This window comes from Sinohyriopsis cumingii, chromosome 6 (assembly GCF_028554795.1).
Source record: "Sinohyriopsis cumingii isolate HCF-2022 chromosome 6, ASM2855479v2, whole genome shotgun sequence".
Taxonomy (NCBI): Eukaryota; Metazoa; Mollusca; class Bivalvia; order Unionida; family Unionidae; genus Sinohyriopsis; species Sinohyriopsis cumingii.
Window position 1 is genome coordinate 83748054 of NC_142966.1, and position 23245 is coordinate 83771298.

The following is a 23245-nucleotide window of genomic DNA, read 5'->3' on the forward strand; positions in this document are numbered from 1 at the left end:
TATTTGTCATTACTGGAATACAGTACATTGATCAATAGTCTAAGGAGGGGAATCGTTGTCATTACGGGAATACGGTACATTGATCAATAGTCTAAGGAGGGGGATAGTTGTCAGTACGGGAATACAGTTCATTGATCAATAGCCTAAAAAAGGGGATAGTTGTCATTACGGGAATAAAGTACATTGATCAATAGTCTAAGGAGGGGGATAGTTGTCAGTACGGGAATACAGTACATTGATCAATAGTCTAAGGAGGGGAATCGTTGTCATTACGGGAATACAGTTCATTGATCAATAGTCTAAGGAGGGGGATAGTTGTCATTACGGGAATACAGTTCATTGATCAGTAGTCTAAGGAGGGGGATAGTTGTCATTACGGGAATACAGTTCATTGATCAATAGTCTAAGGAGGGGAATCGTTGTCATTACAGGAATACAGTACAATGATCAATAGTTTAAGGAGAGGGATAGATGTCAGTACGGGAATACAGTACGTTGATCAATAGTCTAAGGAGGGGGATAGTTGTCATTGCGGGAATACAGTACATTGATCAATAGTCTAAGGAGGGGGATAGTTGTCATTACGGGAATACAGTTCATTGATCAAAGGTCTAAGGAGGGGAATCGTCGTCATACAGGAATACAGTACATTGATCAATAGTTTAAGGAGGTGGATAGTTGTCAGTACGGGAATACAGTATATTGATCAATAGTCCAAGGAGGGGGATCGTTGTCATTACGGGATAATTTCATCATGGTTCTATCGTTTCATATTATTTAAAATAAGAAAACATTGTTAACATTATTTCCTATCAATATAGCCTTTTATACGGTACATTCCCGTGGACCGCTAGTTCCTCCCGAGTTTTCCACCGTCATAATATGCTGGAAATGTATAGCTTGTTATCTACCGGAATATTGCGTAAACTCTACAAAACCAAATCAAAATATTAATGTCAAGAGGAATTATTAAATTAATGATTAGAAACGTACGTTAACAATGTCTTGCTTTATCGTGTATTTCCGTCGGTGACCTTAATCTCTACGGTATACATCAACTAATGCAATAACTGCGGTCGGTCCAAGAGATTCTCAGAATAAGCTCCCGTTGCTGTTCTTGATTATTCTTTGTTTGTTTGTTGTACTTTTGGTGGGGGGGGGGTCGGGTTTTTCGTTTTATTTTTGTTTGGTTATTTTCAATGTGTTTGATTTTTCTATTGTTTCCTTGGGCAAGTAACGTGATACGGGTTAAAACATCCATGTAGTACCCGTATTTTATAGCACCAACATTGGAAGGTCAGGTCAGGTTGCTCCTGCTACTGTAAGTAATAATAGACGGTCATATATGTGACTGTTGGCCCAGAGTGGACAGCTACACCAGGCTCCCTCTTTAAAGTCCCGCCTGGAGGATAAGGCAACCGAGCAGATGTGCTCATCTCCCGGTAGTGAAGGCAGAACGCAAGAGCAGTGTGGACAGCACATGGCATCAGCTCAAATCAAGCCCACGCGCAAGTTATGATATAATTCCCTTCTCCACAGGCATATTCATGTCCTGTGAAGATGGGTGAGTGGCAGTGTGGATATATCGGCGGCTGTAGGTGTCCTAAATATTATTCGCGTCGCTTTAACCTTAGCATACCATGGATGACGGTGATCCCAACTTAGCGGTCTAAACTCTAACAAGAAGGCAAAGATGACGCAACTCACAGTCGGTACTTGGAAAGTGCGTGCACTAATGGAAGTGCGTCAGCAGATAGACTTGAGAGAAAAAAGAATAAATCTGATTGGTAGAGAACTGGTCATCATTATTCAGATATCTGCACTTAGTGAAACTTGTTTAGCTAAAAAAAAACAACATAACGAAGTAAAAGCCGGCCACACCTTCTTCTTCATCTTCTTAGGAAGAGCGACGTGAAGCTGGTGTTGGGTTTATCGTCAACTCCAGCTAGCCAGTAAGCTCAAAATCTCCCAAAGAACATGAATAATAAACGAAGGCAAAAAAGAGATTTTCCACTGTGTGCAAAAGACATGCAACTATCATTAGTTCTCATGCACCCAGCATTACCAACCCAGATGAGATGAATGACAAATTATATAAAGACTTTGTGTCTCTTCTCGCAGAAGTACAAACAGGCAGACAAACTCATCATTCTTGGTCACTTCAATACTAGAGTTGGCACAGAACACCAGACATGGCCAGGTGTCATTTATAAAAATGGCTTTGGCAGTGCAACAGTCAATAACGAACACTCCTCCTCCTAAGAAAATGCGCTGAACACAGCTTCCTTACACAGTCCTCTGCCTGTCAAACCGCAACAACACATATTGGTTGCATCCACGCTCCAAGCACTGGTATCTCACTGACTAGAGCATCGTCAGGAGAAGAGACAGGATGTCCACGTCATGAGCGGCACGAGGAAAGGGTCTCTGGGTTTCTGGAAAGCTTCCCCTCGACAAAAAGTACACAAACATACAAACGTACAGTTACTTGTTACTTGAAATTTGACCATCGTGTTATTCTTGCGCACGTTTATTGGGTATTATGCACACTATGAATAAACAGACACGTAGACTTTTGCTTTGGTGCCCTTTTGAGAAACGTCAGGGCTCTTTTGAAGTTTTGGAACCAAGCCCTTCCCCAACACTTGACCTGATCCGTCCCTGCAAGTGACAAAGGCCAGAAGACGTGAAGAAGGTTGGATTGACTACAAGCTCAATATCCACAGTTAGCTTATCAGATGTTCAAAAGATAAGAACGCGTCCAATAGGCTCAATGTCTCCATATTGAAATTGGAAAAATAAAAATAGGCATTTGTTTTAAGAACTATGCAGCCAAATGGAAACGATCGATGCGAACTCCAAGAACATCGAGGAACGTTTATCATCCTTTTGGCGACTTAATACGCAACTTTATACAAAACCCTCTATTTCATCACACGTAAACATCAAGACCGGTTTCGTGAGAACGACGCTGTCGTACAGGTAAATCAGGATAAAAACCATGGGCTACATAAGGTCTGTTTAGAAGACGGCACTTCATCATCTAAGATGGCAGTTTTCAAAAGCATCAAGGTGACTATCCAGTGTAAACTCAGAAAGTTGCATGACACATGAATGAGCAACAAGGCATATGAGATTCAATCCTACGCAGGCAATAATGACATGAAGAACTTATCTGACGCTTTGAAGACAATCGATGGGCCACAGTCATCAGAAATACATCCAATACTGAGTAGGAGTACAACGAGGCGTCCATCGTCCACTTATACAAGCGGAAAGGCAACATACAATCCTAAGAGTCAGTTGATGGGCTGAGAAAAGAGCAAAGGACCATAGACGTTCAGCTCGTCACCTCCAGGACGAATGTCTCAACAGAACTCCAATCCATGCACGACATTCCTTTTAACACAATTAGTCGTGCAGGCCTTGGAAAGACTGTCAAACTTTCGTTGCTCAGACAGATTCATCATAATGGTTTGGTGGTTCCGTTATGGCATGCTGGCATCGAAATTTAAATTAAAAACAGTATTCAACAAATTATATTTCGTAACACTCCTGGTTTACCCTATCCATCGGTGGGTTTCGATACGGCAATCACCTAGTGCAACTAAAATATCGCAAGCTTTTATCAAAGCTAATACCTAGAGTATGACCTATTTACCTGTAACTAATTTTTGTGCATGGTCTAGGCTTCCCCGATACGTCTGAAATACCTCTGTTGTGAATGCAGAGTGCAGACATACTTGTAGCCGTCATATTATTACTTTGAATAAAGCAGGTCGGGTGTGAATCACTGGACAACTGAATTAAAATTAACAGAAAAAAATATATAATAAACAACCGGCCAAGTCATTCATATTTTAAGGTCTTGATGTTTAGAAGCATTATTAAGGAGTACACATGAAACCAATCGCCTGCCTTACATACAAAATAGAAGTAATTCCAATTAAAATCCCTTGTCATATATTGTTTTAATACATGATTTTGTGATCAAGGCTTTAGTTTACTAGTTCTTTGGTAGTATAAAAGTGTCTGTTTTCCCTTTCTTGGCCCTCTGTGTGTCCCTGACACCTGTCATAGTCTCTATCCCAAAAGACGTTTTTAGCCCATATGCGACCCATCCGTGTTTATCAATTTGATTGTCCACGTATGTGACCCAGTCAAGGTGGCAGAGTCTATGACCGATGTCAGTGCCACAAAGGTTTCCAAAAAGGGCAAAACAACAATCAAGTTAATAATGCTCGTGGTGCTGTTATTTAGAAGTGATTGCATACGGTATGGATCAAAAATAGTGACAGACCGATACACTAAATAAATTACTGTCTCAGCAGCAGCTAGTGTTTCAAACGATAACCATACCTTTGCATGAAGGTTGTTTTAATTCGACTTTTACTTTTTCTAAATCCACACTGTTTCTAATTTGTGTTCGTAACAGTCCGTGATTTTTCATTTATGCCAATAAAGTTTCAAACTCAGCCGCACTAATTAATTTATCCTCAGTTGCCAATGAATATAGTTTACTGTTCGTATTCAGACAGGTCTTTGCGACAGCCAGCAATTCTGAATAGACGCCCACTCGTGAATGCAGTTGCATTGAAAATATTTTCTTAGCAACACCAGACACATATTACTATTGATATAGCCCTGACAATAATAGCGATTGGTGCACCTTCGCTGGCTGTTGTGGTCCTGATTCCAGTCACACCAAGACGAACAATCGTTTCCGCAGCAGGACCGCAAATAGCGTCTACGACCCAACACCCACATTTGTATTTTATGATCAACGCAGTTCTCTTGGTAATTTTATATCGCAGCTGTTGTTCCGCTTCGATTATTTGTTCACGTCTGTAAGATTGTAGATCCATCAAAGTTCTTCTATTAATAATACAATCACGTATTTTAATTGTATGACAGGCAGACCTTATCCGGTCGCATCATCACGTGCAGGTGCAATACGCACGCGCACTTCTAACCAACTACCATTTTCAATGGTACAATTGTCATACGATTATAGAAAACTTTTGTCTTGGGAACAGGCGATTGTGTGTTCTAACGGTTGGGAGGCCTTTTCATTAAAAACATAAAGATACCGGCAAAACATTTTGCATCTAACGATCGTCTTTATCCAATAATTGTTACTCGAACAAGTGCGCCCTTGTCAAATAATAGTCATGATCTTTCTTTTCTCATTTGATTCAGTGTTTTTTTTTTTTAAATATTCGATGGTGAATGTAACTGGGGTGGACACATCGGTGAATGCCACTTACGTTGTATAAATAATCCCGGTGAGTTTTTGTAACTGGTGCTGCAGTCAACGCCACTGCGTTTTGACGTGCACGTGAGATGATTCCAAGCTGGCCTTGATTTGGCATTGGTACATCAGGGTGGTTCCAAGTGACAATTTCTACTTGACCCTCAGCAAAATTATATGACAGTTCATATGAGGGTTTGGTAACGCCACTTTGACGCAGATATTCATCAATAGTGTAACGAAATTGTTGTCGATGTTAACTTCCACTGTCAGCTGATCCAACACCCCGTCGGTAAATTCCGCAACCACGTCAGCTAATCCAACACCCCGTCGGTAAATTCCGCAACCACGTCAGCGCGGTCAGATTTAATTATTCATACACATTGACAGAATCTAATTTTAAACACAAACACCAAAGACAGTTAAGTACCCATTAGGATAAATACTGAGTGCTTCAATCTGAATTTCATCCAAGGTGACTAACGATGCTGACAATGCAACTATGTAGAAATTATAAACATCACTGTTCAGCCTAGTAACAAGTGGTATTGGTGGTATATAATCACGATCAAGATGCCGCTTTTCATTTATCAACATTCCTTATCGACCCAACGTACCATTAAATCCCGTAATGATAAATAAATATGATGTAGGCTCGTGCACCTTTATAATGTGACTTTTAGATTTAGCAAACCCATTTTGTACTTTTGAGAGAGTGGTGTATGTAAGATGAAGTTGTTTGCATTTGAAACATGCGCAGTAGAGAGAATGTTGGCATACTTCTATGCTACTTTGATGTAATGTGGCTGACATTTCTTTGGATATTAAACTTGTGGAAAATGTATATGATCTAAGCACACTGCTAACTAAAATGACTGCTCCCTTGTGTTAAAAAATCTGCCTGAATTAGGCTAAAGTACACTATATTTAGCACCTACTAAAATAAGGAAAATTAATTTTGCCAGACTAGACAATACCAGCTTCTGAAAGTGCAATGAATGAATTACCAAATATATAAAATACAAAAGACGTTATCGGCTCTTTTTTTACAATTTACCTCTGAAGTTCAGGAAGTGAAAATGACCAAATGGATCTAGCACTTTTTTGAAAGGTACACATCTGGAGTAAAGTCAATCTGTATACTCTATAACCCATATTACACTCATCAATCATACACCAAAATAAATGTAAGTAAAGGTTCGTTGAATAATACCCAAGATATACAATGGTCTGATGTAAATAACATTTATAACCAGTGAGGAAACCCGGGGAAATTCTTTTTCTTAAACGTTCTAACCCTATCAAAATATGAAACTGTAGAGCACCATCAATGAAAATTTAAAAAATAAGTCGGCCATTTGATACGGTTCCGTTTCAATTTGTTTCTCTTCTTTGATTAATAAAACTCCATGGTGTTGAACTCAGTCAGGATTTTTGCGACAAATGCGCCTTTCAACTTGAGAATAATATCTTGAATGTCCACATGAGATGTTTCAAGTTAGCCAGCTTGATCTCTAAAAATCACAAGCTCACCGGGATCAACACCACCAACAACATGACTCGTAAACTTAGACAAATCCACTTTGGTAACAAATTAGCTCAGATCCACATCAAAACCGTGTCATATAGCAGTGTAACGTCTGTGAATGTTAACAAACCTTTTTATATTATTAAACGTACTTTAATGTGATATAATTAAGTGCTTGTGGTGTTGGTTAATGCTCCAATAAATGCAATGCTTCAATGATAAGATGACCGCATATGAGTAAAGCCAACTGTGTTTGTACATGCACAGTTGAATAAAATAACGGTTGCCGTCCATGTAAGACACTTGTGTCCTTCATTAAGTAATTTAAACCTTCAACTGGTGGTGCAAATTCATACAAGTCAAAATACAAACGATGTTTGGGTGTCATCATGTATGTATCCCAGTGAGTGCCAGGTCCTGATGTCAAATCCAGTTATATCAGTTTCACGTGTGTGTGGCATCATTGCAACATATTAATTTCTCATAAAGACACCACAAAAATGTGTTACTGATTTTGCCATCGCCTGTAAATCAAGATTGGTCAATAGACTAGTCATCTGTTGTGACAGAGTAATCGGAGACCTCTGCGTGAGGGTACTCGACGACTCGTCGTTCCTGATAATCCTTATTTATACGTCCACAATGCGCTATGCACCAAGTGCCGTCTTCAGTGCCATTCCTGATGCAGTTTCAAAAGCCCCTAACGCAGAAGCCTGTGCAACCGCTGCAGCTTACAACGAACGAATCGCTGGAAGGAATGGAATCACTCTACCGTTCTTTTGCATTTGTGTCACCTCTGACCATAATAAATTTAATGTCACGGAGGCGTTATTGTGTTTGGTCGCATTAAGCTGAGTCAGCTGTGTTTCGGTCAAACAAACGGGGACATTTCCGGTTAATTTTGCAGGAGAAAGCTTTAGTGCGACTCCACAATTGTTTTTAGTGCGTTTTGAATTTTTTGTGATAGAACGTTATTATTAAAATACGTAACACGTTCAATTATGCATTTTCAACAGTTTCATCGATCATCCTCATTCCACCACCAGCATTAAAGCGTCCGCCTCGGACGCGGGAGGTCGTGGGTTCGATCCCCGGCTGAGTCATACCAAAGACTTACAAAAATGGTACTAACAGCTGCCTCGCTTGGCTCTCAGCATTAAGAGGTTAGTGTTAGGACTGGTCGGCCTGGTGGCAGGATAATGTGACTGGGTGAGACATCATGCTTTATGTCTGCGGCACGATGTCCCAGTGCTAGACATCACTATAAACTGTCACACTGCAGACACCGTAGCGATCTGACTGAAAATATTTTAAAGCTACGTTACAAATTCAAATCACACACACACATACAAGACCACCAGCACCCTCCAAAAGCATATTCTTCTCAGAAAGTATCACAGCATAGCATCAGTAATTGGCACCAAAGGGAGCTACTTGTGCATGGATATATATGTCAACGACGGACTGTCTAAACAACTCAAAATGTTCCAATAAAAAGTAATAAATGTGGTACAACGTACGACAGTTTCAGTGGGAAATTGTAAACCAGTGTCGATGTTTTGATGCTGGTCCATCTAAGACCACATATTGTGATATGCGCGTGCAGTATTACGAGTGGCTGCTGAAAAGTCAAGCCGAATTTCTTCAGTTCAAAAGGTTCCTGGAGACCTTTTAACCGCAAGGAAACTTCAGCCACTCCTAATATCAAATATCATTTTGGTATACTCTTCACTATTATCTCGATTTGCATTTTTAAACGTCATGGATATGTGTTTTGGTGCAGTAAGACTATTAGGTACTTAAGTACTTTTAGGCACGCACACTGTCCAGTAATAGCAGCTGGTGGGTGTTCGCCTGTAGTATATGTGAGAAATGACAACGCGGAAGTGGTTCCCGACTGCATAAACTAAAATAAGTGTGATTCTGTAGTCAGTGATGGGAATAACACCGGCATTCACAAAGCCTGGGTATATAATGCAACTTACCAGCAACTCCTGTTCTTACAAAACAAGGTGACTGCGTGTTTGGCTCCAAATATAACCTTGCGAACGCCTGTGCAAAGACCAATTATGTGAGAATTGCGCACGAAAACCTAATTGAATCCCCAATGAGTTGTGATCGACGTTGTGCAAATCCAAGGTTAAATTCGGATTGGCGTCATGTTAACACAATGGTGTGAGCAGCAACATGCGGCTTAAAAGAATGATGAAGAACAATGAGGGTTGTGTATGGTCTGTGATCTGCATTGTCAGCTGCATTCTTGACAAACATAATTTCTGGGCCAGTTGTTCTCACGTAATCGTCCCCATATCCGGCAAGTTTAGGAATTGTCGTGGCCACATCAACATTGTCCTGAAATGATTCGATTTCTTTTCAATGGATGGAACAACGTGCACTGTCGAACAACGTCATGATACCGTTATTGACAAATCCCGCTTTGGCACTGGTACCGTATTTGTTATCATCGACCTGTATCGGTTTTCCCTCAACTTCTAAAGATGCATCAAATCGAAGGAAAAACCAATACTTGACCTGCACTTTCAATTTTATTTTAATTGATTTGAAATTCTAGTTGGGTATGAGTCATACGGAAAATCTCTCTTGCTTCTATCCACTAACACAGGCGCACCCACGACTGTATTTTTTCTATAGGCAATCACGAAAAGCTAATATCATAAAAACATTTGTGAAGACTGCAATGTCGGTCGTTAATATCATCATCAACAATTTTTTCAATATCTTCGTCATCTCTGCCAAAACATCATCATCATCATCATCATCATCATCATCTCTACCACGAAGAGCAACACCATAATCGTTGATGGATCTTTATCATAACCCTCGTCTTGTCATTAACACGCTCATCTAAAACAAGCAAACAAGCGCGTGTTCTTGCTCGTCCGTCCATGCATATATAATTTAACTTTACTCCTTTTTCATCCTAAGAGATGAAGACCTCTAATAAATGTGAGAAAAACGGGTAAAATCATTCGTTCGTTTTTATTTCTGACTTTTTGTTCCACGTCACCACAGTGGCCATATACAAACAGCATAACATCAAAAATAGGTCTCATAATTTTACAGCATCTTGTCATTAAATATAAGATTGAAACTAATGGTGTCTGTATAAGAATGCATACATGTGTGTGTGTGTGTGTGTGTGTGTGTGTGTGTGTGTGTGTGTGTGTGTTTCATTATCCTTTATACACACATCATGTCCAAAAAACAGATGGAGAATTCGTATACAATGGCTTTGAATCTTTTGGTAAAGGAAGAAACTGAACGAGCATAAGCTGTGTTCTTTTTATAGTTTTCTTATATAGCTATACTGTATTGATGTTAAAAGTGTATTAGTATACCAACACCTAGTGTAGAACATACCTCATGTGTCTTTATTTTGAGCAACATCATATATGTACCCATCGGTGCATGGCATTGTACTAATCACTTTTTTAAACACGTTGTGGTTGTGCGTGTATGAGTGTACCCCAGGGTGTATGTGAGTTCTTTTTATGCTATTGGTTGTCTAATGCCTAGTTATATAAGCTCTCTCAAACTTCAACTCAAAAACAGAACTAGTAATGGATACTCAGATTAAAATTGTATCAATGACTGTTAGGGATCTACATAGTTTCAATATAAAAAGAAGAGATTTGTTCTGCTGGGTGAAACACAAGAATACATCCATTATCAGTTTACATAAGACACACAGTAATTATGGGCTTGAAAAATACTGGGATGCTGAATGGGGTTATATAAATCTGCAATCCTGTTTAAAAAATAATTTTGAATTATGCTGTAATAGAAACAGATGTGATGGTCATGGCAGATACATTCTTCTAGATGTATCAGTTAATGGACGGATATTTACGCTGGTGAATATAGACGGGCATAATGATGATAATGTTTTTTTAGGAATTTAAAAGAGGTTGTCATAGAATTTTGACAATTCTTCTGTTATTATTTGTGGTGACTGAAATGTTGTTCAGGACATGGAGCTTGACTCTTATAATACCCTGCATGATAAACACTCCATGGCCAAGCAGCAGTCCAGGATATCAAGAATCAACTTGACTTTGTGGAGAGCTCCTGAGAACAAAAATGAATCTGGTCTTCTCATACTGATAGACTTTGAAAAAGATTTTGACTCGGTCGAATGAGACTCTCTGGAAAATGCCCTGAAATCTTTTTACTTTGGAGAATCTATTTGTCGGTGGTTTATAGTATTCTACAATAAGTCTGAAAATTATGTCACTAAAAATGGACGTTCATCCCCATGTTTCAAACTGGAGAGAGGTTGTCGCCAGAGAGACCGTTTAGCACCCTACTCATTAAAATAGGAATTGAACTTCTTGCAGTACTACTAAAAGAACACAATATTACAGGTATTTTCTATAATGAAAGAGAGTTCAAATTATGGCAGTACGCTGATGACGCTTATTTATTATCAGACGGTTCTCCTTAGTCCTTCAAGACAACCATGCAGATTTTAAACGACTTTGCCTCGGCGTCAGTTCTGCGCTGCAATGTTTTTAATTAAAAGCTACTTCAATTGAACATTTTAAAAAACTCAGATTTAAAAGTATATCCTGAAATTGATATTAAATGGTCAGTTGCCAATTTTAGATTACTGGAAGTAGATTTCTCTTTGAATTTGGAAAATATGGTTGAACTTAATTATTTGACGAAGTTGAAGCAAGTATAAAAATTGTTCGGCTGGTGGAGCAGAATAAAAATATCCGTCATTGGAAATATTGCTTTGATAAAATCCTAGATTTTGACAAAATGTATTCATCTTTTTCTGCTGTACCAAGTCCTCCACCCCAAATAAAAAATGAACTGAATACATTATTTTTCAGGTTCATTTGGGGTGGCAAAAGCGAGAGGATAAAAAGAGATACTCTTATAGCTCCCATTAAGGAAGAGGGATTAAATATGATTCACTGGCACTCATTTATGTGTTATATAAAACTTTCATGGATTAGGCGACTTATACCAAATATAGATGGTTTGTGGCAAAACTTGTTTCCGAACAAGTATTTGAAAACTATGGAGAGTTATTAAAATTAGGAAAAACTAAATTAAAAAAAAAAATCTCTAAAACAACTATAAATATCTTTTGGCGTGATGTTATTTATGCTTTATCTCAATGGAAAAATGAACCATGGACTGTTCAGGAAAACTTGTCTAAAGATATTCATAATTTAGTAACTATTTACAATGTTATATTATACAGAAGGTGGAGAACAAACGGTGTTGTACTTACTAAACACCTTTTTGATGCACAAGAACCTCTATTACGTTTTGATGACATAAAACAAACAACACAAACTAATAATTGTATACAGTATTTTGCTCTTATATCAAAGCTATCAGTGAAGTGGAAAAAGAAAATTAAAAACAAAATTGGTTGTCTCTTTTGAAAGTGGAAATACTTTACGCTTAATACTCGACGAAATTTCGCTTCTTAAGATAAGAGCAAAGAATACATTTATTTATAAAGATCTAATAAAAACCAAGATACATTTGCCAAATGACAAATATGAAACTCGGTCCAGACAGCTTGGTGCGCAATTTGTGTAACTGAATGGTCCAACTCTTTTGTTTTGGCTAAACTTTGTAAAAGAAGATATAAAACTGATTAGCTTTAATTTTAGATTTCTACACAAAACTATTGCCACAAACCAATTTTTGAAAAGGATTAATTTAAGTAATAATGATAAATGCACCTTCTGTAAGAACGGAACAGAACAAATCTGGCACTTATTCTATGACTGTTCAGTTACTGAACATTTTTAGAAATTATTTGTGGAATGGATCCAAACTTACAACCCAAATTTTAAAACTACACGAAAACATGTCTTATAGGAAATAACAAAATTGATGATCTTGTCAACTTTCTAATCTTGCTTGCAAAACATGTTATATGCCAATCACGTTGAGCATCTAAAATCGCAAATCTTACCTATTATAAAACTGTGTTTTATCGTACAATAAGCTGGAAAAAATATGTTGCCATCGTGAATAACAGAACTGATGAGTTGAAGAAAAAGTGGACCCTTTAGTCAGCTTTCGACTTCACTTAGTTTTTATTTTATAATTTCTTATTAAAGAAACAAACAGGCAATGTAAAACACCTTGCGGATTGTAAATGAATCGTTCTTTTGTACAATATTTCGAGACTGTTCGTGTCTGTGTGTGAATGTGTGCGTGCGTGTGTGTTGTGTCTAAGTGAAGCAACACAAGTAAAGCTCAGGATGTAAAATAATCTTAAAGGTCACCGGACATACTCCAACATATTTCTGTTTACATCAGATTTGCATTACATGATTAAAAGTAGTTATACTCGCACAAAAAGAATTAAAAAATTATCAAGTGTAAAGAAGAAATAATAATTTAATTGCTCGAAATAGAAGTATACAATGCTGTTTCTTTCCCTTAGTTACGATGTCCTACCTATAGAGAACGCCAACCGGAAATGACGTAAATATATCCCTACATGACGAAGTATATGCTTCTTGTTGTGGAAAAATAAAACACTATAAACTATGGATAGGGAATATTTAGATGAAACTAATGAAAACTAATTTACTGTTCAGCCTTATATATGTATGCGAGCACGACGCACTAGATTGTGTCGCTTTCAAAACTGTTCCATTGTTTCAATTTATTTTGAAAATTCCCGTTAATACAGGTTAAAAGAATCAATGCTGGCTCCTGTGTCGGCAGACTTTATAAAAAAAAATAGAAACAAATCGGCACACTTAAAGAATCCAAAGGAACCAAACTTGACTTCCTTTTTTGTCGGCCGACTTCATAAGAAAAAATCGGTGCACTAAAATACCAAAGTCAGTTTCCGGGGTTGGTTTGCTTTGTAATAAAATAACTTATGTATTTGATATCCTGTCGGTAAGTTTAAATAATGTTTATTGCTCCCTGCCAGTTGTGTTTATCACCCGGGCTTCTATTTGTTTGCCATAGGTAATCATAATTGATGTTTGCAGGGCAAATAGTATACACAATAATAACTTGCTTTAATAATGCTTTTGTAACCCATGCTACCAAAAATATTATCATTTGCACTCACATTAAATGTACTTTAAAATAATGACATTTATTTGCAAGATACCTTCTTATAGTTAACCTGGATACAATACAATCTGGGCCAGTTTGCAATAAGTAACGTATCATGCGTGAACGACAGGTGCCTTCAAGCAATCAGATGATATTTTCGTCTTATTTGCGATTTTGTTATCTGACATAAGCGATACACACTACATTAAAGATGCATACGCAAGCCGGCATCCGCTACATATACGGAGTTCGTAGATATATATATATATATATATATATATATATATATATATATATATATATATATATATATATATATATATATATATATATATATATATATATATATATATATATATATATATATATATATTTTTATATAATTTTCGCATGATGAAAAAAGAAGGACTATATGATAACAATGCAAGGTTAATTTCTTTCATTTTATTTTCAAACAAGTGCATGTTTATCACTTTATTTTGTACGGGGGGGGGGCACAAATTCAGCACAAAATTATTTCCTTTCTAATTTGTACGGAACAATGGATTATATATGATTGACAATATTGATCGGTAGTGACATGCTTTCAATTTACGCGCGCACACACCAAGGCAACTTGAAAAATAAAAACAAACAATAAAATTAACTGGCAAGAGCTTCATAATTAAATACTGACAACATGCTCAACATTATTCTCTCTCTCTCTCTCTCTCTCTCTCTCTCTCAAACACACACACACACACACACACACATGTGTAATCGAGTGTGTATTGTATGCAGCAGTGTTACAACGTGAAGTCTAAAATTAAGTATATTTGTTATAATATCTCATGTACACTACCCTTAGCAAAATGTATAAGTATTAGGTAGAACATTATCTGTTTAAGTATTATTGTTTTATAAATGATAATTTGACTGGAAGACTTAAATTGAGAATGTCGTTGTGCAGATGCATATATTTTTAGCATAAAAAATGTATGTAAATATTTTAATTAGAACAAGCAAGATATGTCAGTTTGTGTTTTCTCTATAAATATGTACGTTACGAGGTTGATTATTTTCTTTTAAAGAATATCAAAAATAGTTTGTTTACATTTGTTTCTCCCTAAAACCTATCTTACATAGCATCTACTTGTTTGTTGCAGAAAAAGAACGTACAAACTATTCTTAAGTTTGGCCGAATTGTCTTCCGAGTTGGGCCAAATTGTCTTTGGGCCAAATTCACTATAATCCGGCATAAATGATACGACTTTACCATCCATCCCCTATTCGATCCCACAGATTAAATCCACTTTTTTTCTGGTAAACATGGTCTTTCGGAAAAAAGAAAGAACCCTTTTCCCCATCATCACTCTTTTGGTTATATCCGTATGCAACTCAGTGCACCATATTTGCTGTACAAAAGCACGATCGTACGATATATCACATAGACATTTACGTGGCTACGTTGAATAGAAGGGATATCCTTCATATCCGGTTTTGGTACGCGGTAACTACCGATTGTTTACGGAGATTGTCGAATAATTTTTTTCATTTAAAAAAGCGGAGTTGTAAGTCTAATTAAACATTGTTATGGTGTGCATACATAACCAATGCGTTTTGTTTATAACTGTAATAATATCACACGTTTGTACAATATAGATAGCCCCATACACCTGGTCAGGTAGTAACGTTCGGGAACATGTTAAATCATGGCAACTTATGTTCAATTAAAAACAAACAAACACAAAAAAAAAACTAATCGTGTACGTCAGAGACGAACAACAACATTTTAGTTTGGCTGAACTACCTGGGGGTGTTGATTAATTTTTTGGGCAAATGAAGATAAAGTGTCTTACCTATGGACAAAACACGACCGCCAATCCGGCTTGGCCTGTATCTTATTGGTGTGCATCACAGAGACAAGCATTGCATTTTAGGGGGTTCAGCCTGCTTTGTGGTGCTTTGCCTATAGGCTTTTGTACCTTGTTTTGTTGGGCAATGAATGTAAATAGTCTTGTCTGTCCTGGGATTCGAGCCTGGTACTTATGCAAAGGAATCCAGCACGCTCTCCACTAAGCTATCGCGACTTCCTAAAGCATCTCAGAATAGATTTCACGGATGTACTTGTGTTTGATTCAAATTCTTCAAATCAACACAAATTGCATCTGTGTCGAGTTTCCACATTGAGCATTCGTTTTCATGTTTAATTACTTTCTAAAATCATGTTTAATCTTTCAATCTTTGCTTCAATTTTAAATGTTTCTTTGTGTTCAATTAAGTCTAAATGATTATGTATACACTTTTACTTACCTCAACAATAATAATGTGACCATTTAGCGTGCTTCCCTCTGATTTTACCGTGCGTTCCGCAGTTAACTTACTTTATTAAAAATTGTCAGAAATTTTTAAATGTCTCTTTCATTTCGGTTACCACGGTTCATTATAGCCGAGTGAATTAATCTGTTAAACAAGAGTTGTGCACACACACACACACACAAAATATTCAATTAATTTGACTGGACTGAATCGCAAATTTACATACCCAAAAATTAAATTGCGAATTAATTATCAGTTGTGAATTAAGGGAGGTAACTCGTATCGTCTTCTTGTTAATGTACTCTTATTTCTAAAACATGATGATGATGATGATGATGATGATGATGATGATGATGTTAGACAAGGACCATGGCAGTAATGGGGGAAAAACGATACAGGAGATATTGATGGTGGTGGAAGGCGTTGTTGTTGTCGCGTTGACTGTTGTGGTTATGTTGTTACAATCGATATATTAAATTAGATGGGGGTGGGGCGCAGAAATATGTAGTTGGACAAACCTCCCCTTCCCCCAGGCGGGGGCCAAGCACCCAGAAACTCCTGCATTTTATGCATTTCCAGAGCATATTTTTAACTATTTGACTGTTAGGAGAACTTACTCAAGGAGGCTTTCCGGTTGTTTCACGCTCATATTTAGGGGGTTTAGAGGGGGAGCCTTCTTCGCTCCTCCTTTTTTCCTCCGATCTGTTCCTGAATTACATTACATCATGTTTGTAGGACTTTGAGAAACAAATTATCAACAAACATCAATAGCTGTATTAGATTTGTATTTAAATTGGTTATCAACTATCTTAACAGTATTAGATTTTAATTACGAATTTAACAGACATATAAATTAACTCTCAATCAACTACTGTATATCAGCGATGCACCTCTGACCACTGTCCAGTCAGACTCCATGACATCTTTACAGCTTCGCATCCTTCGGTTTTGTTGTTGTCGTTTTGTATTGCTTTTGGGGGGTGTTTCTGACGGGGTGGGTGGGTCGAGAAAACTGTCCAATACAATTTCATAAATTGCTTACTTACCTGGCGATAAGGTCAAGGTGTGTTATCTCTGATCCAATTTTGAACTAACTTGGAACATAGGATTATATCATCAAGATCTCGGTTATGTTTGACAAGCCTAAGAGAATATAACGTGGTAATGTTTCACGATCTTAAAGCTCGATTATGAGATCTCGAAAATGCCAATCAGAACATAACATATTTTTCAATACAAGTTCTTTACGGTACTTTTGTTTCACTACTAACCCAAATTAACTTTAAATGAAATTTGCTTTTTGTATGCTGATGGAAAGGAGGTACTAAAAGGCATTGAAAAATTAGTCTGTATGTTGATATGCCAGGCCATGAGGAATGGAACAAAATCTGGACGAAAGCTGGAACTACCGGTATATTGATATGCCAGGCCATGAGGAATGGAACAACTCTGAACGAAAGCTGGAACTACCGGTATGTTGATATGCCAGGCCATAAGGAATGTAACAACTCTGAACGAAAGCTTGAACTACCGGTATGTTGATATGCCAGGCCATGAGGAATGTAACAACTCTGAACGAAAGCTTGAACTACCGGTATGTTGATATGCCAGGCCATGAGGAATGTAACAACTCTGAACGAAAGCTGGAACTACCGGTATGTTGATATGCCAGGCCATGCGGAATGGAACAACTCTGAACGTAAGCTGGAACTACCGGTTTACGAGTGTATACACAAATCACACTGAATCATTTTTCTTTAAACTGAAAAGACAATAAATTCAAACTTCCGAAAATTCGACAATGGCAGAAATAATAATAATAATAATAATAATAATAATAATAATAATAATAATAACAACAACAATAGTAGTAGTAGTAGTAGTAGTAATAGGAAGAAGAAGAAGAAAAAGAAGAAGAACAATAATTTGAGAAAAGATGTCATACTGGCAATGCACTTGTTTTACAGTTCTGTAGTCTTGGTATCGATTCCCGGCTTCAGGGTATAGGTTCATCAAAAGACAATGCTTCTGTTATTTTCGCAAATCCAAAACACGATTAAATAGTGATTTCAGTGTTTGATTACACTACCAATAAATATTAATTCATCTAGACTTAAGACTCCAGAAAACTAAGTCCGCCACGTTGTTAAGTTTGCCAACATAAATTACCTCACATGAAAGTTCAATATGGACTAATATGCGAAGTAGGGGATCTGAGCAGTCTTCATTACACATGATTGATAACAGTAACCCGTATGCTTTTATAGTCTGTATCAATATAGGTATATAGTCTGTATCATTGAAAGTATATAATCTGCATCAATGGAAGAATATAGTATGTATCATGAAAATATATAGTCTGTATCAATGAGAATATTTAGTCTGCATAAATGAACTATAGTCTGTATCATTATAGTATAAATTCTGCATCATGAAAGTATAAAATATGTATCATGAAAGTATAAAATCTGTATCATGAAAGTGTAAAATATGCATCATGAAAGTATAAAATTTGTATCAATGGAAGAATATAGTATGTATCATGAAAATATATAGTCTGTATCAATGATAATATTTAGTTTGCATAAATGAACTATATAGTCTGTATCATTTTAGTAATTAGTCTGTATCAGGAACATAAATAGTCTGCATCAATAAAAGTATATAGTCTGCATTATGAAAGTATGTAATCGGTATAAATGAAATTATATAGTCTGTATCATGAAAGTATAAAATATTTGCCATTAAAACATATAGTCTGTATCAATGAAAGGATATAGTCTATATCAATGACAGAATATAGTGTGTATCAGTGTGAAAGTATACGGTCTGTATCAATGACAGAATATATTTTATATCAGTGAAAGTATATAATCTCCATTATTGAAAGTATATAGTATGCATTATAAAAGTATACAGTTTTTATTATGAAAGCATATCGTCTGTATCAATGGAAGTATATAGCCTGTTTCAATAAAAGTAAATAGCCTGTTTCAATGAAAGTATATAGCCTGTTTCAATGAAAGTATATAGCCTGTTTCAATGAAAGCATATAACCTGTTTCAATGGAAGTATATAGCCTGTTTCAATGAAAGTAAATTGATATATGATGAAAATAAATGGTCTATATCATGAATGCATATAGCATATATCAATGATAGTATTTAATCTGTATCAAGTATGTAGTCTGTATCCTAAAAGTATGTAGGCTGTATCGATCAAAATAAATAGTACAAATCAATCAAGGTATTTAGTCTGTATCCTAAAAGTATGTAGGCTGTATCCTAAAAGCATGTAGGCTTTATCGATCAAAATAAATAGTACAAATCAATCAAGGTATTTAGTCTGTATCCTAAAAGTATGTAGTCTGTATCCTAAAAGTATGTAGGCTTTATCGATCAAAATAAATAGTACAAATCAATCAAGGTATTTAGTCTGTATCATGAAAATATGTTTTAATCGTGAAAGAATATAATCTGTATCATGAGCCTATATTGTCTGTATGCATTAATTTTTTGGAGATGCGTATTTCAAGAGATATGCATGCTATGCTATGCTGCATACACCCTTGCGGTGAAAATCAAAAGCCTTGCCCAACACACACGCACGCACACACAAACAAGAAATTAAAGATAATATTTATGGTAAAGAGAATACAAAACACAAGTTGAATCATTGAAGGCTTCTGTAAATGAAAACACCAAGTACGATACAAGAACGTCACAAATCCATTGTCATTTCAGTGTTCCTCGTAGACCCCTTTTGTAAATATTGCAACAAAGTGAACGACTATCATCTATGGGGTGGGGTAGGGTGAGGTGAAGCACTTATCCATCTTGTTCAGCAAAATAAATTTCGCCTGGATATGCTATCGCTAGAGACTTGCCTTTCTTCAGCTCAAAACAAAACACCAGCAGTATGTTGTGCGTCTAAGAAACATCAGCTTTGTAGAAAAGGGTCCATAAATTATTTATGTCTCTGCATATAAATTCACATGCATGCATATATACAGACTATATGGTTTCATTGATACCGCCTGGACGGGTATCGAACCCGCGAGTGTTGGATTAAGAGTCTGAAGCTCTAACAACTGAGCTACCGCGGCTCCCCCATACACTAATTAGATTTTGAATAATGATTCTCCACACACACACACACGCGCGCGCGCGCGCACACACACACACACACACACACACACACACTGTAAAATGGAAGCATTAATTTCAAAATTTTAAATGTCTTGGTCTTCACCTCCACGCCAACTATGGCATTGGATAATGACCCAATCCGTTATGATGGTCGAATTAAAGAGCAGTCGGCAGACGTGTGAAACGATCACATCTCTATTTTTTTTTCTGAAACAAATATATAACTAAATATATCAGCAACGCTGCGATATTACACAACTTTGTACCAGTTATTTACGCCTACTCATCTCTACCCTTCCCACGACCCTTACCCATATCCTTGTCTTAAAGGAACGAACCAGAAATCGCAAGACGGACGTATGCTTCAAAAACCACACTACTAGTATATATTATATCTTAAAACTTGACATCTCGGTTAATCGTTCAGGTACCTGTTTATGTAAAGATCTTTAAGCCCACGATCGAACCCTCAAAAAGACGAAGAATGCATCATATTCCCAATATGATGTGTGTTCCTTGAAAGCGTGTATTTTTGTGATCAAGAAAATACTAATTACCCAGTGATTGAAATAAAAAGCTCCACGGAAGTAGTGAAAATTTTTCGATTTTTTTTAACGCTCTAATTATAAAGAGATCAAATTGTGTGTTCAGGTGTAAATTTCATCTAAATACCGACTCTGTTCGCCCACCCGATAACGTTAGGAATCGATTGTCCGTTGGACTATTTGTTATAAGATGGCAGCCGAGGTGGAATGCCTTCATTTCAGTGGTGAAATTTATTTCATTCGCACATGAATTACATCACAAACTACGTTTGGAATAAACGGTGATTCGGACCACCAAATGGCATTTGGTATTGTTAGTTAACCCTGGGAATATGCTTGTTTTATCAGATTTCACAACAAAGCTGGGCAGCAGAGAATCGGATTATGATATATAAGAATCGGATTATGCTGGTATAACTGTATCGGATTATGCTGGTACAACTGTATCGAATTATGTTGGTACAACTGTATCGGATTATGCTGGTATAACTGTATCGGATTATGCTGGTACAACTGTATCGGTAAAATTTGTACGAAGGATATTTGCAAACCAAGATCTCGAATGGTATATGTATAATTCACGTATTACTATCCACTGTAGAAAACGTATTTTCTTCAACTTTCTTCTGCTACTTTATAGTGTATTAATAGTTTACATCCCGTTTTTTCATAGCATTATATTTTTATTTCTTAGGAATGCACAATCGTTGAAAGGACTTCATAAAATGCAAGAAATACCTTTGCTTTTCTTAGCCTGTTTGGGTATGTGCCATGTCGGTTATTATCTATACTGCAAATACGTTCCTGGATAGATTAGAAACGATTACGGTACGGTGTGCGAGACAGGGCAAGTCCATCGATAATCGAATACATTAATCTAACACAGATTTGCCAGTGTAAGTGCTTTGTCCATACAGGTGTGAAGAACGGGTAATTGAAGTCGGTTGGATTAACACAACGTATTGAGATTATTATACATGGCAGACGTTTCAAATCACATGAGGCTGGAATAGTAAAACTAGCAGATCCGACACATGTTTCACTTTCCATCTTTCTCTGGTATGTAAAAGCTTATCACCTGTCCCTGGCGCATGGGCAAAGCCGGTAGCTTGCCTGCCAACGGCAGAAAAGTGGATTATAAATTCACCTGGATTGATTTACATGGCATGTATTAAATAAGTTACTCGTGTATAGTGGAGTTAAAATGGAAAAACAGAATGCCATATTATACAAAGGACGAAGAAGAGCTCGAACGGTGGGAATGGTAATAATTAGAAATATTGGGCAAATACCAGAGCGTTGTCAAGGCTTTGTAGAATTATCGTCCAAACTGAATGGAAGGTGCTAATTTGCCTAATAGATAAACTTTGTTGTATTCAAAGGTGATACAATACGACTGTCGTAAATCATAATAGTGCCACCAATGAAACGGGAGGGAATTTATTTGAATAAGACTGAATTGTGAGACGCATGCTGTAAAGTGACAGAAGTGTTTATACAGATTATATCGAGTGCTACAATAGAGATCTTTTTCACCGATTGACTTAAGTGTTTAATCAGAATAATACAGCGGGTACCTAATACATGGATGAGTTCACTTGACATTATTGACTTCTCGAAAAAATAATGGAAGTGGTACCGAGCACTAATATTGTGTTTTCGATGGAAGAAGAAGAAAGTAAGGAGTTTCCAGAGTTCAAAATCGGTAAAACTTTCAAAACTATGAAAAGCCCCGAGAAGATCAGCTCAAGGAAGCAGGCCCGGAGCCCCAGCCTGGGATTTAAAAGTAAAAGCCATATTAAAGTCCCACTGTTAGAAAACATGACACAGTCTACAGATGGACATACGCCCATGACCCCTCTGACGGATACACCTATATCAGACAAAGATAAAAGAAGTAATATAAGTTCATTGAGTGATATAGAACTTCCAAAATTGAAGGAACCGCATGGGTTCGTAAGGGATACACCGACAAAGGCCAATAAAAAGGTAAGCATCTCTCTCTCTCTCTCTCTCTCTCTCACACACACACACACACACACACACACACACACACACACATCACATCACATATCAATGAATGCACCACAATATATCCAACAACTTAATAATACTTAATATTCAAAGCATATGCTAATCTGAATTTTGGAACCTGTCCCCCTTTACATTTGTGTTTTACGTACACCATTTAGAAAAAGGTTTATGATTACTAGATATATCATCCAATAGATATATCTCACTATCGAACAGATATATCTCATCATCGAATAATGTTCTTCTGTCCGCGTTCTATAGAGCTTTTCAAATACTCGTTAACATTCAGATTTCACCATGAATCACTCATGAATACATTTTATTTGACTGTATGGATTTGAAACTATGCGGAGTGAATGTTACTCTG

The 23245-nt window shown here is 36.8% G+C and overlaps 1 protein-coding gene across 10 annotated transcripts in view; it reads left to right on the forward strand.

The window, feature by feature from the left end:
* The first annotated feature begins 21079 nt into the window (after positions 1-21079).
* Positions 21080-23245, forward strand: part of LOC149797346 (uncharacterized) — a 117143-nt gene continuing 114977 nt past the window's right edge. For 3 of the 10 annotated variants that reach the window (XM_089962089.1, XM_089962095.1, XM_089962086.1), the window contains exon 1: positions 21088-22833. In XM_089962089.1, the coding sequence (XP_089818215.1) occupies positions 22471-22833 (363 nt within the window). In that variant the 5' untranslated portion in view covers positions 21088-22470. Of the gene's footprint in view, positions 22834-23245 lie in introns of all 10 variants that reach the window. The other 7 variants (XM_089962084.1, XM_089962090.1, XM_089962087.1 and 4 more) reach the window with 6 other exon arrangements.